We start from the raw sequence: 14,433 nt of genomic DNA, 5'->3' as shown, positions 1-14,433 counted from the left end.
GTTGTGGGTTCGGACGCTCAATCCGGCCTCTCGTGAATCCTTGTTCCTGGCGACATCTCCAAGCGCTGTGGAACTACAGAAAAAGGACTCTGGCATCTTTGAAACATTGCAAACCCTGATGGACAGGTGCAAGAGGACCGGCACTTAGGTAGGGTACTCCGACAAACGCACCTTCCCAAGGGAGATCGGTGGCGTGGCTCAAAAGGGCCAAAGCCCCAAAGACCCAATAGTCCAGGAGGACCTTGGAACCTATAGACCAAGGTTTTCCTGGTGCACGTCCAACCACAGAAATTTTTCTTCCTTCTCCCATTCCTCAGACCCAGGTCTGGTTGGGGCTGCCTCCAAAGACCACCTGATTTGTTGCACTCAAAGACTGCCTGATTCGCAGCACTCAGGGTTCCTTTCATCCTCCAAAGACTGCCTGACTCGCAGCACTTGGGGTTTCTTTTGTCCTCCAGATTGCTCAGTTCACAGCACTCGCGGTTCCAAGTCATCCTCCGAAGACTGCCTGGTTTACAGCGCTCGGGGTTCCGATCGTCTTCCAAAGACTGACAGGTTCGCAGCACTCGGGGTTCCAAACGTCCTCCAAAGACTGCCTGGTTGGCAGCACTCAGGGTTCCATTCGTCCTCCAAGGACTGTCTGGTTCGTAGCACTTAGGGTCCCTTTTGCCCTCCAAAGACTGCCTGGTTGGCAGCACTCGGGGTTCCAATCGTCCTCCAAGGACTGCCTGGCTCGCAGCACTCAGGGTTTCTTTTGTCCTCCAGATTGCCCAGTTCACAGCACTTGGGGTTCCAGTGGTCATCCAAAGACTGCTTGGTTTGCAGCACTCCGGGTTCCTATCATCCTCCAAAGACTGAGGGATTCGCAGCACTTGGGGTTCCAGACGTCCTCCAAAGACTATCAGGTTCGCAACACTCAGGGTTCTGATCATCTTCCAAAGACTGCCTGGTTCGCAGCACTTGGGGTTCCTTTTGTCCTCCAAAGACTGCCTGGCTCGCAGTACTTGGGGTTCCAGTCGTCCTCCAAGGACTGCCTGGTTTGCAGCACTCGGGGTTTCTTTTGTCCTCCAAAGACTGCCTGGTTTTCAGCACTTGGGGTTTCTTTTGTCCTCCAGACTGCCTGGTTCACAGCACTCGGGGTTCCAGTCATCAAGACTGCCTGCTTTGCAGCGCTCGGGGTTCCCATCATCCTCCAAAGACTGACGGGTTCAGAGCACTCAGAGTTCCGATCGTCCTCCAAAGACTACCAGGTTCTCAGCACTCGAGGTTCTGATCGTCCTCCAGAGACTACCTTGATTGCAGTATTAGAAGGTACCCTTTGTCCTCCAAAAACTGCCTGATTCAAAGCATTCGGAGTCCCTGTCATATGTGTGATCCCCTTTGGCTTTGCTAGCCTGTTCTAAAAGAAATGGCTTCTCTAGAAGAGGCTGTCTACCACCTTAAGATTAATTCCAAAAGTAGTTCCAGTAACTTTGTGAGCTCTGAATTTGCGGCTAAAACTGAGGGTCAAAATAACCCTGAGAGACCAAAAATGTTCAGGGAAAGGAGGGGTAGACGTCCAGAACAAGGCTCTCCAGTGACTTACAGGAAGGCTGTCCAGGGTGTCCCGGGAGGATGGGGGCCCAAAGGAAAGGAGGAAGCTGCCAGTAAGGCAAAACCAAGCAGAGGAGAGAGTCTCAACCATGGAGAAAGGCCAGCCAGAAGGGTTACCATGTATACACCTAAGAAAAGGTCAGTGCCAGAGATGAGCAACTTCAATGAGAGGAAAGTAGTTATACATCCTTGCAAGAAATTCAGTGAGAAGCCATTTGGTGAAAGGAAGGTAACTGTCCGCCCTCCACCCTTAGAATTTCAGGATGACTCTAACCCCCAGTCAGTAATTCAAAAGGATACAGAAAGGAGAGTGATTGAGTACTCCAGTTCAAACAGTATGTGGTCTCACGTGGATGACTTCTCCATGGCCAGCTTCTCTCAGGAGGAGTCTATCTCACTGGGTCACTCAGTAGTTTCTGAGCCTTCCTACTACAGTCCTTGGTATGACTACACCAGCTTTTGGCGCAGTAGTGTCCAGCCTCCTGACTGTCTCTCCCTGAGCTGCAGCACTGACAATGAAACATTCCAGGCTGAGGGGAGCAGTCAGAGCTTTCTGAGTGATAATTCTACCCACTATACAGTAAATCACCAAAATAAGTCCAGAGAGCTGTTGGTAACAGAGGAAGGTAGATTCCAGAATTCCCATTCATTTCACTACTCCAGAAATTCAAAATCAGAGGCAAAGGAGAAAAGAACATATCAAGAGGAGACACTAAGAGGTCCCCGCGGAGGATGGGTATCTAGCTTCCAGCCAAGGAGCTACAGGCAGCCACACGTGGAGGAGGGCTTCATTGATACCCATTGTCACTTGGACATGCTCTTTTCTAAGTTGTCTTTCAAAGGGACCTTTACCAAGTTCAGAAGATTGTATTGCCGCTCCTTCCCAAAGGAATTTCATGGCTGCATCTCTGATTTCTGTAATCCTCGTACCCTAAGGGATGACCTATGGGAGAATCTGTTGAAAGAGAATCTGGTTTGGGGGGCCTTTGGCTGTCACCCTCATTTTGCACGTTACTACAATGAGCGTCAGGAAAGAGATATTTTGCGAGCCTTACGGCACCCCAGGGCTATAGCATTTGGGGAAATGGGCTTAGATTACTCTAACAAGTGCACCACGCCCATTCCAGAGCAGCATAAAGTATTTGAAAGACAACTGCAGCTGGCTGTGTCTCTAAAAATGCCCTTGGTGATCCACTGCCGAGAAGCTGACAAAGATCTGCTGGGCATCCTGAAAAAATATGTGCCCTACGACTATAAGATCCATAGGCACTGCTTCACTGACAGTTATTCAGTCATTGAGCCTTTGCTGAAGCACTTTCCCAACATGTCTGTGGGCTTCACAGCAGTCCTGACTTACGCTTCTGCCTGGAAGGTCCGAGAGACTGTGGCAAAGATGCCACTGGAAAGAATTATTGTGGAAACCGATGCTCCTTACTTCCTCCCTAGCCAGGTTCCCAAAAGCCTTTGCCAGTTTGCCCACCCAGGCCTGGCCCTGTATACAGTGCGAGAGATTGCCAAAATCAAAGATAAGCCAGTCTCCCACGTCCTGGCCACCTTGCGTGAGAATACCTATAGCCTCTACAATCTGTAAGCAGAGAGGCAGAGTCAGGAGTCTTCCCTAAAAAGGGAGACCAGCAACCTGACAAAACATAGATTTGACCTGAACTCCGCCTTCATCCCAGTATGTTTAGAGACTCCCATCAGAACAGAGAAAACCAGGGCAGGATGTTTTCCTCAAAACCTCTTCATAAGACTTCTGCTTCTGGCTGGTAGAGTAGGATGCAATGGGATGGAAGGAGAGCCAAAGGGAAGTACCTTTGATGTTGTTAAGGTTTTTCCTTTCAGCTAAAATAAGCTGTAGTCAGGAAGAGAGAGTTCAGTACAGTTCAATCAGTTTACCAATCCAGATCCCTGTTCTCTGCAGCCAACGGTTGTAAGCAATTAATGAACAAAGTTACCCTCTTTCTTGTGTTTAAAAATAATTTTTAAAAAGTAATACTGAATTTTAGAAGTGACCTAGGTGATTTTTTTTTCTGTTTGATCCCATGATGTATTTGTTATTTTAGGAAATCTATAATCCATATGGTTTGTTGTTAAATTCCATAAATTCAGAGACTGTTCAACTGGTAATTTCTCATTAAGATAAATTAGCTTTCATCTGAAAGGAAATGAAGTTAGAAGCTATCCCCCCAAGTTAATGTACACTTGAAATAGACACTGCTCTAACTGTGTCCCCCTCGAACCCACAGGGTCCCTGACCTTTTTATAAAGGATTGTAGGAAAGAGGGTTTCATGGGCATGTATTTGGCAAAGTGACATTACTGAATGAGCACTTCAAGAACTGATGTGAGTAAATGATTGCATTTATAACTACATGTTCAGCAAGATAAACAGGACATACACACGTTACAACAAAAGTGATTTTTTCAAAAAAAAAAAAAAAACCCTGTCTCCTTTTTGTATGGGAAATATACTTCTCTAAGCTGTTTCTTTCATTTTACATTTTTTATGGCACATACATGTGCTGTGCGGAGTTTCTAACATGCAGGAAAGAACCAGAGCATAATTTACCTTCATTTCTTTAAGAATGGGAGTGAGCAGCGTAGTTCTTTCTGAGTGAAGTGTATGAAGAGTAGCCTAAATCAGAAATCACGACCTTTGTTTACTTATTCCCTGAATGAGGTAAAGAACACTTCTACCTATTGACGTTACTATTAATAGTTGAAGAAGCTTGCATTCCACATGTGCAAAATTTAGAGCACTTGGTAAATAGTTTTATAATTAAGTAATAGGATATTCTGTTGAACCTTAAGGATTATTTAGCATTTATCTGTTTATATGGCACCTGCTGTTCTGCTGCCCTGTTCTGGAGGCATCTGAGACCTGTGAAGGCAGCCAGTGATCTAGAAATTCAATTTGCTGTTAGCGGTCCCTGGGCCATTAGTCAGTCTAGAATCACAGGGCCTCTAAGGCCCATTAACAGGGTCCCTGAACCTTAGCAGTCTTTTCAGGGCATGTCAATATTTCGCTTCACTTCAATTTTAGAAAGACAGCTATTTCTACCTTTAAAGCTTAAAAGGAACAAACTTTCCTCTCTGTCTTGGGAGATGGGATTTTTGTTTTCTTTTTTTCACTTGGTCTTCATTCATATCTAACTTCAAAATTCTTACTTGCTTATTGTTAAATTTCTGAGAAAACTAAAAAGGACAAAGAAAGGAAAATAATAGCCCATAATCCTACCACTTAGAGACAGTCACATTAACATTTGGAGTAGCTCTTTGGCAGTTTCTCTAATATTTCCATAGTTATCAGCCAATTCCAGCATTGTACTCCTTGAATCAGTTTTGCTATTTAATATTTACTACAGTATTCACTTAGTAATTAGCATAAGCTGTACATTTTGCTTCCTCTGAATTTGTGATTTAAATAATTTTGTGAATTTTTGTTTGTTTCCCTGAGCAAATGAGCTAAAAGTATGTTAATTCTGTTGTTTCTTTTAAAGAATTGAGTCTTAAATTGTCTTCTTCTTGTTCAGATGGATTCTATATAGTGATTTGTCAAGTCGTACCTTTTTATTTTTGAAGGCAAGAACAAAGCATTCAATACCATTAATTTGTCTATAATTATAGTTGCTGTGTATATAGAATTTTTGTTTTGAGAAAGTGTACTTTTCTCATTGTAAAAATTAATACATATCCATTACAAAAATATGAAAATAGAGAGAAACAAAAAGAAGTGCATGGCATTTCTCTTACCTAGAACCCAATGTTATTAGTGTCTTAACATACTTGTGACCATCCAGCTTTGTTAAATTGTGTATTCTTTTAAATAATTCATATGCTTTTCTGAGTATAGAAGTAATCCATGGCCATATTTACTGAAAATTTAGCATCACAAAATCTCACTGCCAACTAATATACAATGTTAATGTTCTTGTACGTTTTTAGTCTTCTTAGAAAACATAGGTAAGACCCAGCAGCAGTGGAGTGCACTACTAAGAAGCTATTCTCTGCAGGCTGTGACTACATGGGAGGCCCAAGTTTGATTCCTGGTTCAATCTAATGGCCAGGTGTGGTGTTGTGTCCCTGTAATCCTAACTAGAGGAGGCAGAGGCAGGAGGATCACAAGCTCAAGGCTGGCCTGGGCGACAGTGAGATCCTGTCTAAAAAGAGTCTTGTGTGGTGGTGGCCCCCTGTAGTCCCAGCTCAGTGGCTGAGGCAGTAACATCATGACATGGTGAGACCCTGTCTTAAAAAAATGTATTTTAATTAAAAAAATAGTTAAAAACACAAAGTTTATATACATATATATTTTAAGCAGAGTTAATGTTTACAGATACTAGAGCAAGATGATATAGGGACAAGCTTTTTTTCCCCCTTCTTACTGAGTATGATTTTAACTCTATTCATTGTCTTTTTTTTTTTTAAGAGATTTTTGCTATAGGGCGCATGTGCTTGTCAGAGAGACAGAGAGGCAGAGAGGCAGTGAGTGAGAAATCACCCCCCAGGGAGATGGCCATGCTGCATTCCCTTTGCCTCTTGGGATCTTAGGCATGCATGCACACGGGTCTGGCCTAAGTTTTAGGCCACAGGGTCCAGGACCCAAATTGCAGTCAAATATGTGGATGTCCAGCAATGTAACCATTACACCATCTGCAGGTCCCTATTCATTGTCATTTTTAATTAAAAAAAAAATCAGTTTAAGTACTAATTCCAAAAAAATATTTGCTACTGAAATACATCTAAATCAAATAACATGTTTTTCCTTTTTTGTATCCCTATCTTGCATTTCTGTATTGATTCATTTTATTATAAATTGTTCTGTAATTATTCAATAAATTAAAATGTTTATGGTATGTTTTGAGTTTTATTTACATTTTATAATTACCTATTAAACCTTTCCACTGCTCACCACTAATCCTTTTATTTCCTGACTTCCCCATGGTTGAACTGTTTGATTTACTTTCTTAATTGGCTGGAGTATACTTCCAAGTGACTTTCTCAGGAAAAGTATATAGGTGACATATTGAGGATAAATTATATAATTGACATCATTTTTTTCTGCTGCTTTCACTAGTGAATAGCTTTTTGACTGAGTCTAGAATTTCTGGGTCACAAACATTTTCCCCAGAAGTTATAGACATTGCTTCATTGCCTCCCGTTTAATATTGCAGAGAATTCTGGTGTCGACTTTTTCTACAGGATGCTTGGTAATTTCTTTGCTTTATCCTTGAAATTAATATAAAATTAACCCAACTATGTTAAATTATTAATCTTTTTTTCTCTTGTAGAGAGTAAAAATTTGATCTGCAGATCTTTCTTTTCTTTCTTCTTTTTTTTTAATTTTTTTTTTGGTAGGTCTGTCTTTCTATAATCCAGAAAGTTGACTTTGTTTTTATTGTTTTCTTAGCATTTGCTTCATTAACCAAATGATTGCTATTAATCTAGCCTATTTCATTTTCTCTGACCAGAGCATGCACACACCTGATAGCAAAAACCTTTTCTTTTTAAGAGATTTTTGCCATAGGGCACATGTGCTCATCAGAGAGATAGAGAGTGAGAAATCACCTCCTCAGGGGGGATGACCACACCATAGTCCCCTCTCTTCTGTTCTCGTCTCAGGATTTTAGGCATGCGTGCACGTGTGCCTGGCATGAGTTTCAAGTCACCAGGTCCAGGACTTGAACCACAGTAGACCACGTGGGACTCTGGCACCTTAACTACACCACCAGCTAGCCCCAGAAGTTTATTTTTCTTATGAGAGTGAGAAACAGAGAGAGAGACAAGCACCCTCAACAGCATCTCACTCCATGATCCCCTACCCTCTTCTCAGTCAGTCAGGATCTGGAGCATGCCTGACCTTCCATGTGGATTCAGCATCTCCAAGCAGTGTGTTACTGCTGTGCTACCAGGCTGACTCCCTAGCCTTTAATTCTGTAGTAATAATTGTGTGAAAGTTAGAGGTCCTTCCTCTGTCCAACCTTTCATTATCTCATTGCTCTTACATCTGACTTTTCTCTCAGCATTTTGGGAAATCTATTCAATATTACCTTTTCCACAACTCATCCCATTTTCTCAGCTTTAATTTTTTTCTTTTTCTTTCTTTTTTTTTTTTTTTTTTTTTTTTTTTTAAGGTTTTTGCTATTGGTCATGTGCATGCGCTGGCCGGAGAGAGGGAAAGTGAAAGTGAGTAATCACCCTTGGGGGATGGCCACAGTCCCTTCTCTTCCAGTCTCCCTCTCAGTATTTTGGGTGCACGCACACATGTGCCTGGCATGACGAATTTCAAGCCGCTGGGTCTATATCTCAGCCTGTTGTCGGCCATGTGGGCATCCCATACCTTAACTACCACGTCTCTTGCTGGCCTTGTAATGCATTGTTTAGTTTCCTCACATTTCTTCCTTTAGCAAGCTCCCTATGCATTTTTGTCTGTTCTCATTCAACGATATTTTTAATTTATTCTCTTATTCTATTTTCTTTTTCCAGCTCTCACTTCACAGAGTTTGCTTTCATGGCTTACTTTATACTATATACTTAAATTCAATAGGAAGCCCAAAGCATATTGTTATACTAATTTTTCTATAGAAAACATAATTTTCAAGTAAGTATTTTTCTTCCTTTGCCTCCTGAATGCTGTGTTCTTCATGTATGTTACAGAATCTTTTCATTGGGCTTCTTCGTTCATTTCTGAACAAAGGAAAATCTCTCCAGACTAGTGTTTTCCCAAAAATAGGCAGGTGAGTTCTTTTTCACTCCCTTCAACTCCTCTATCAACTATTGGGAGACTGACTAATAATAAATTCATATACAGTGTGTTAAGAGAGGTAGGGAGGGAGTTAGGGCCATTCCTAGTCCCCATCAGGGAAAAACTTAAAATTTTTCCACATAAGCGTTCTATACATTGACCTAACCTCCACTCCAAGAACAGAATGGCCAGATCTTTTGTGTGCCATTTCCTGTTGCCCTGAGGCAGAGCATGCTTTGACCTCAGTGTGACTAATTTCTGGTTCTCCTAGTGATATTCTTAAGCTGTCAATAGTTGTTAAAGTAGGCCCAGCCTAGGTGGCACAAGAGGTTAACATGCTGTTCTGCAGTGCTAAAACCCACGTGACCAACCATGGGTACAGATCTCAAGAGTCAACCTGAAATATTACAAGCATGGAGGCCCAAGATCCTGACTAGGTGGAGGGCTGGGGAAAGGGGATCATGGTATGACGACGCCCTGTCTGGAGGGTATATCTCTTCTCTCTCTTGACATATGTGCTCACTCTCTTACAAAAGAAGTAAATGGGGGAAAAAGTTGGTGGGTTGTTTTTTTTTGTTTGTTTGTTTTTGGCTTGTTTTGTTTTTCCAAAAAGAAAAAAATAGTTGAAGTAAACCAACTGGAAGCCCTTATAGATTGTCCTAATCCACAACCTAATTTTTGTCACTTTCTAGAAAGGGAAATTGCTAGTTTTTTTTGGTATATTTTTTCAATATGATCTCATCTGCACTGTATTCAAATGGAAATTCTACAAAATATGCAGCATAAAGATGAAACTTCTCCCTGGTGTCCAACACTAATATAGCTTCTCCGTATCTAAAATCTTGGCAGTCATTTCAATTGGGATTGTGAGGGTGGGTATCTATCTATAGACCCGTGGTCAAAGGCCAGTCCCATAGCACAGCAGTTAGGCTCTGGGAATAGGGAACTGGATCCCACATAACTGATCTGTGTTCAAATCCCAGCCGCAAAGGCTTGAAAAACACCATACGTGTTCTGATGGGCTGGAGAAACGGAGGTAAAAGGATTACATTACCCCGCCCCATAGTGGGGGTGCTTGCTTTCACATTTTCTCTCTTGCAACATACTCTCTGGAAATTAAACTGGTTAATGCTCGCTCCTCGCACCAGTAGTCACTAGAGAGCTGCAGCCAAGGCTCTGTGGTACCCCATGGCCGTGGGCCTCAACAAGGGCCACAAAGTGACCAAGAACGTGAGCAAGCCTAAGCACAGCCGCAGCCGCGGGCGCCTCACCAAGCACACCAAGTTCATGCGCGACATGATCCGGGAGCTGTGCGGCTTCATCCACTACCAGCGGCGTGCCATGGAGCTGCTCAAGGTGTCCAAGGACAAGCGTGCGCTCAAGTTCATCAAGAAGCGGGTGGGAGGGGAACCAGCAATTAGCGTAATGGCTATGTCGCTGGACTCCCACGTAGTCGACCGTGGTACGTGTCCCCGACCGGTGGCTTAAAACTCACGCCGGCGCGTGTGCGTGCGTGCCCAAGATCCCGAGAGGAGAATGGAGGAGAAGGGATTGCGGCGTGGCCATGCCCCCTGGGGGGTGATTTCTCGCTTTCTGTCTCTATGTCTCTCTCTCTCTGTCTGGCGAGCACTCGTGCCCTATAGCGAAAAGCTCTCCAAAAAAAAAAGAAGCGGGTGGACACGCACATCCGCACCAAGAGGAAGCACAAGGAGCTGAGCAACGTGCTGGCCGCCATGCGCAAAGCGGCCGCTAAGAAGGACTGACCCACCGCCCAATAAAGCCCACTCTGCCCCGGCAAAAAAAAAAAAAAAAAAAAAAAGGTTAATGCTCAAGTTATAATCTCACTCCAAATTCTCATTTTTTTCCCTCTCGCTTCTTCATCTTTTAATAAATTTATGTTCCTATGGATACTGTGTTTAAATCAGCATATCTTATTTTAAGAAAGCTTCGGTTTTGAATCTGAATCTCATTTAGCTTGTTGAACATAAGAGATTGTCAATAAAGGTAAGTTTGTTAAATGAATGACAAAAAAAAAAGACAAATTACAGAAGGAAGAGTGATAAAGCATTTTTGGTAATTAACAATACTGTTATCACAAATCTATTATAATGTACGTTCAAATTTTCATGACTAAGTCTATGCTTTAAGATTAAATCCACCTGTATTTGGCAACATAAGCTTTCATGAAATTTATTTTTACTTGTCTGCTTCTTAAGACATGATTTTATGATGCACAAAGGGAGAAAGGGATAGATGTGTCTAGAATGCTAGAAAATTCTTCTTGTAGCTTTATCATTTATTATGTAACTGGTATAAACCACTTAAATTCTTTGTTCCCTGGTTAACCTTTCAGCAGAAATTAGCAAATCAACACTTGCTAACCACAGGATACTGCAGCACTATTTAAACGATTAAGAAAATTATGTATATATAAATGGAGTTTGGGAGAGAAAATGAATGTATAAAAATACTGAATAATATACAAATCAGTGTAGGATACAAAACTGGAAGCTTAAAAATACTGTCAAAAACATATCTAAAATAGTCTTTTCACATTCTTGCAGGGTCTATTGAGTGAGGCAATCAAAAGCCCTTGGTATTACTAAGAGGTTCAGAGCCACTGTTTAAAATCACCCTATCCAACAGAAAAAAACGTGGCTAATCCCGGAATTTCAGTTATAGAAAAAAAGGGACAGCAGATGGTGTAATGGTTATGTCTCTGGACTCTCACATGGTTGACCAGGGTTTGAGCCCCGGATCCAGGGGCTTGAAACTCATGTCGGGTATGTGTGTATGCATGCCCAAAACCTGAGAGGAGACGGAGAAAGGATTGTGGTGTGGCCATACCCCCCTTGGGGGTGATTTCTTGCCTTCTGTCTCTCTGGTGAGTGCATGCACCCTATAGCAAAAATCTCTCCAAAAATAAAAAAAGAAGGCATTACCAAATACAGAAAATGAAAACTGACATATTCAAATGGCATATACAAAAGAAAAGGCAGAAAAAATAATGCATGGGTTTCAAAAATTTTCTGCACCAAAATAAACTTGTAATTAAATTCCATTTTTCCATAAACTTTTTGAAGCCCTTTTGTACATGTAGATATATAATTATAATTCTTTTCTAATATTTTTCCTTCAGCATATTTATGTATATATGTGTGTATACATATGCATGTGTGCACATGTGAGGAGGACTGCAAAAAGTTTGGAAATGTGAGGGAGAAATAAAAGTGTGGCAAATGGAATTAAAGCATAATTTTTAATGCAAAATAATTTTGGAAGCCACCCATAGCTTTTTTCATAATGCACATTTTCTGTGAACTTTTAAAAGACCCCTTATACATATAAAATCAGAGGACAGAGTATGATAATCAAGGCAAAAACACTCCCTCATCCATCATTTTAAGCTATTATTATGTATTTTTAAAAGGCTGGGTTCCACACACACAGAAGAAACATACTTGGATACAACACCCTTTATGTTCTCCTCCAATCTAAGGAATCTATTCTCTAATTCTAGTAATTACCCAGTAAACTGGACCACCCAGTATACTGAATTATCCTACTGATCTCAAAGTACAATATTTACTTTCCACTAAAATGGATGCTTTACATCCAGAGGCTCCTTTACTGAAAGTAATACAAACAAATCCAGTTATAGAATACCTACTAAATTCAAAATCCTATGTGGTAGATATTAACACTCAGTAAGATGATCTCTTCAGCTACAAGGATTGCATCTGGGAACTTCAAAAAGTTCATGGAAAATTAGAATTAAAAGTATAAGTTTATTGTGGTGCAAAAGAATTTTAAAATCTATGCATAGTTTTTCATAATACACATTTTCTACAACCATTTTGAAGACCTCTCATATAGTCAGGTAAGGAGGATAAGAGTTAGGGGAACCAAGAGGTGGCATAATGGCTATGTCGCTGGGCTCCCATGTAGTCAACAGTTCGAGTTGCGGACCCAGTGGTGGCTTAAACTCATGCCAGGCATGTGTGCGTGTGTGCCCAAGATCCCAAGAGGAGAATGGAGGAGAAGGGATTACGGCGTGGCCATCCTCCCTGGGGGGTGATTTCTAACCTTCTGTCTCTCTGTCTCTCTCTGTCCTATAGCAAAAAAAAACCAAACAAACAAAAAAAAAAACTCTCCTAAAAAAAGAAAATAGTTAGGACTGCAGATATCTGCAAAATAGGGTGTGGTACCTCTAAATAATGATAATGCATTGGAGATAAAGCTCGAAGCTATTAGGAAAGACTCGATTATGATTATTTTTGTTTTTGCTATAGGGCATGAGCTTCTACCAGGATGTGGGGAAGGAGGGAGAAAGCACCTCCCGTGGAGGGTGGCCATACCACAATTCTTTCTCTTCCATTTCCTTCTTGGGACTTCGGGCATGCACATGGATGTGTTTTTCTGAGCCACCAGGTCCAGGACTGAAACCATAGTTGCCCACATGGGGTCCAGCCACCTTAACCATCATGCCATGGACTGGCTCCTAATATTATTTTTAAATCCACGTGTGTGTGTGTGTGTGTGTGTCAATACATCTGAGTGCCTGCCACATGTCAGGCACTGTGCTAGGCTCTGAAAATCTAAACTTAAGGAAAAATAGCCAACACTAAGTACTTAGAATGGGTCAGGCAATGTTTTACATGCTTTTATACTTTCTCTCATTTATTCTTTACAACATACCTATAAAAGGCAAATAATACTGTGATCTTTGTTTATAGAAGTTGACATTTGGGAGAGTAAGTAATTCACCAAAGATCTCAAGTTAAGAGAATGAGATGCCTGGGAGTAGAACTCAATCTGCCCAGTCTTAGAGGCCACAAGGTTATCCACTATCCCCAGACCTGTCACAAAAATCCTCACCTAACTCCTGGTCAATGAAAGACAGATAAGAGTTATCAGGGCGGGACCAGTAGATGGCTTAATGTTTATGTCGCTGGACTCCCATATAGTCAACTGCAGTTCAAGTTCTGGACGTGGCCACTTAAAACTCACTCTGGGAGGGAACCAGCAGTTAGCGTAATGGCTATGTTGCTGGACTCCCACGTAGTTGACCGGGGTTCGCGTCCCGGACCCGGTGGCTTAAAACTCACGCCAGGCACGTGTGCGTGCGTGCCCAAGATCCCGAGAGGAGAATGGAGGAAAAGGGATTGTGGCGTGACCATCCCCCCGGGGGGGTGATTTCTCGCTTTCTGTCTCTATGTCTCTCTCTTCTATGTCTCTCTTTGTCTGTGTGGCGAGCACACGCGCCCTATAGTGAAAACCTCTCCAAAAAAAAAGAAAAAACTCATGCTGGGCGCGTGTGTGTGCGTCCCCAAGATTCTGAGAGAAGAATGGAGGAGAAGGGACTGCGACGTGGCCATCCACCCTGTGTATGTGTGTGAGGGGAGGGTCTCGCTTCATGTCTCTATGGCAAGCACACACACTCTATAGCCAAAAAAATAAAAATAAAAATAATTGGGATTTATGAGAGTGCTCCGAAAGGAGAGACTGGGTAGAACCATCTAAAATCATGAAGAAGGCATCTCAGTGACATCTGAAATGGGTCTTAAATCAGCCAAAAGAGGGAGGAAGTGGGCAAGTGAGGAGGGGTTATTCTCTGTACAGGAAGCAGCATATATGCAAAGTTACAGGAGGTCTGGCACATCTGGTATGTAGGCTATGCAACCCTTTCTTTGTGGCTGAGGGCTGAGTGGGGAGCAGAGGAGAGGAAATCAGAAAGGTGTAAGAACCAAAGATAGGTGATCCCTAGGTCATGCAAGGGAGGCCAAAGGACTCCAACCATTTTAGAAAGTTAATTCTGTAGCAGAGAGAGAAGTGGAGAAAGGGACTGGGAATGAAGGTAGGGATGCCACTTGGAAGAGGATTCTCTCTAGGTGAAAGATGATGAACTAGAATAGCCTTCCAGGAGAGACTGACAAAAGGAAGATTTCAGAGGGAGACCAGAGAGGATTTAGGTCAACAGCTTACTGGGGCGGGTGGGGGGGGGGAGGTGGAGTAATGGTGGTTCTCAATGCTTAAACATAAACAAAAATACATAATGCAGTGAATTAACATTAAATATAACTTGGGGCCGGCAGG

The 14,433-nt window shown here is 42.1% G+C and overlaps 2 protein-coding genes and 1 pseudogene across 2 annotated transcripts in view; 2 read left to right on the top strand and 1 right to left on the bottom strand.

Annotated features, from left to right (window-relative positions):
- The window catches only part of EFHC2 (EF-hand domain containing 2), a 228,030-nt gene that overhangs the window by 158,472 nt on the left and 55,125 nt on the right, over positions 1-14,433 (bottom strand). The gene's annotated exons all lie outside the window — the stretch shown is intronic.
- Positions 777-3,370, top strand: LOC102477424 (putative deoxyribonuclease TATDN2 pseudogene; annotated as a pseudogene).
- LOC106734887 (60S ribosomal protein L36-like) lies at positions 3,919-10,100 on the top strand. The gene is made up of 3 exons (XM_014587931.1): positions 3,919-3,939; positions 9,496-9,735; positions 10,008-10,100. The coding sequence occupies exons 1-3, from the start codon at positions 3,919-3,921 to the stop codon at positions 10,098-10,100; spliced, it is 354 nt and encodes a 117-aa protein (XP_014443417.1).

Source organism: Tupaia chinensis, unplaced genomic scaffold, assembly GCF_000334495.1.
Source record: "Tupaia chinensis unplaced genomic scaffold, TupChi_1.0 Scaffold000248_1, whole genome shotgun sequence".
NCBI classification, from domain to species: Eukaryota; Metazoa; Chordata; class Mammalia; order Scandentia; family Tupaiidae; genus Tupaia; species Tupaia belangeri.
The sequence above is the reverse complement of the archived record's forward strand: the minus strand, read 5'-3'. Positions and strand labels throughout refer to the sequence as shown.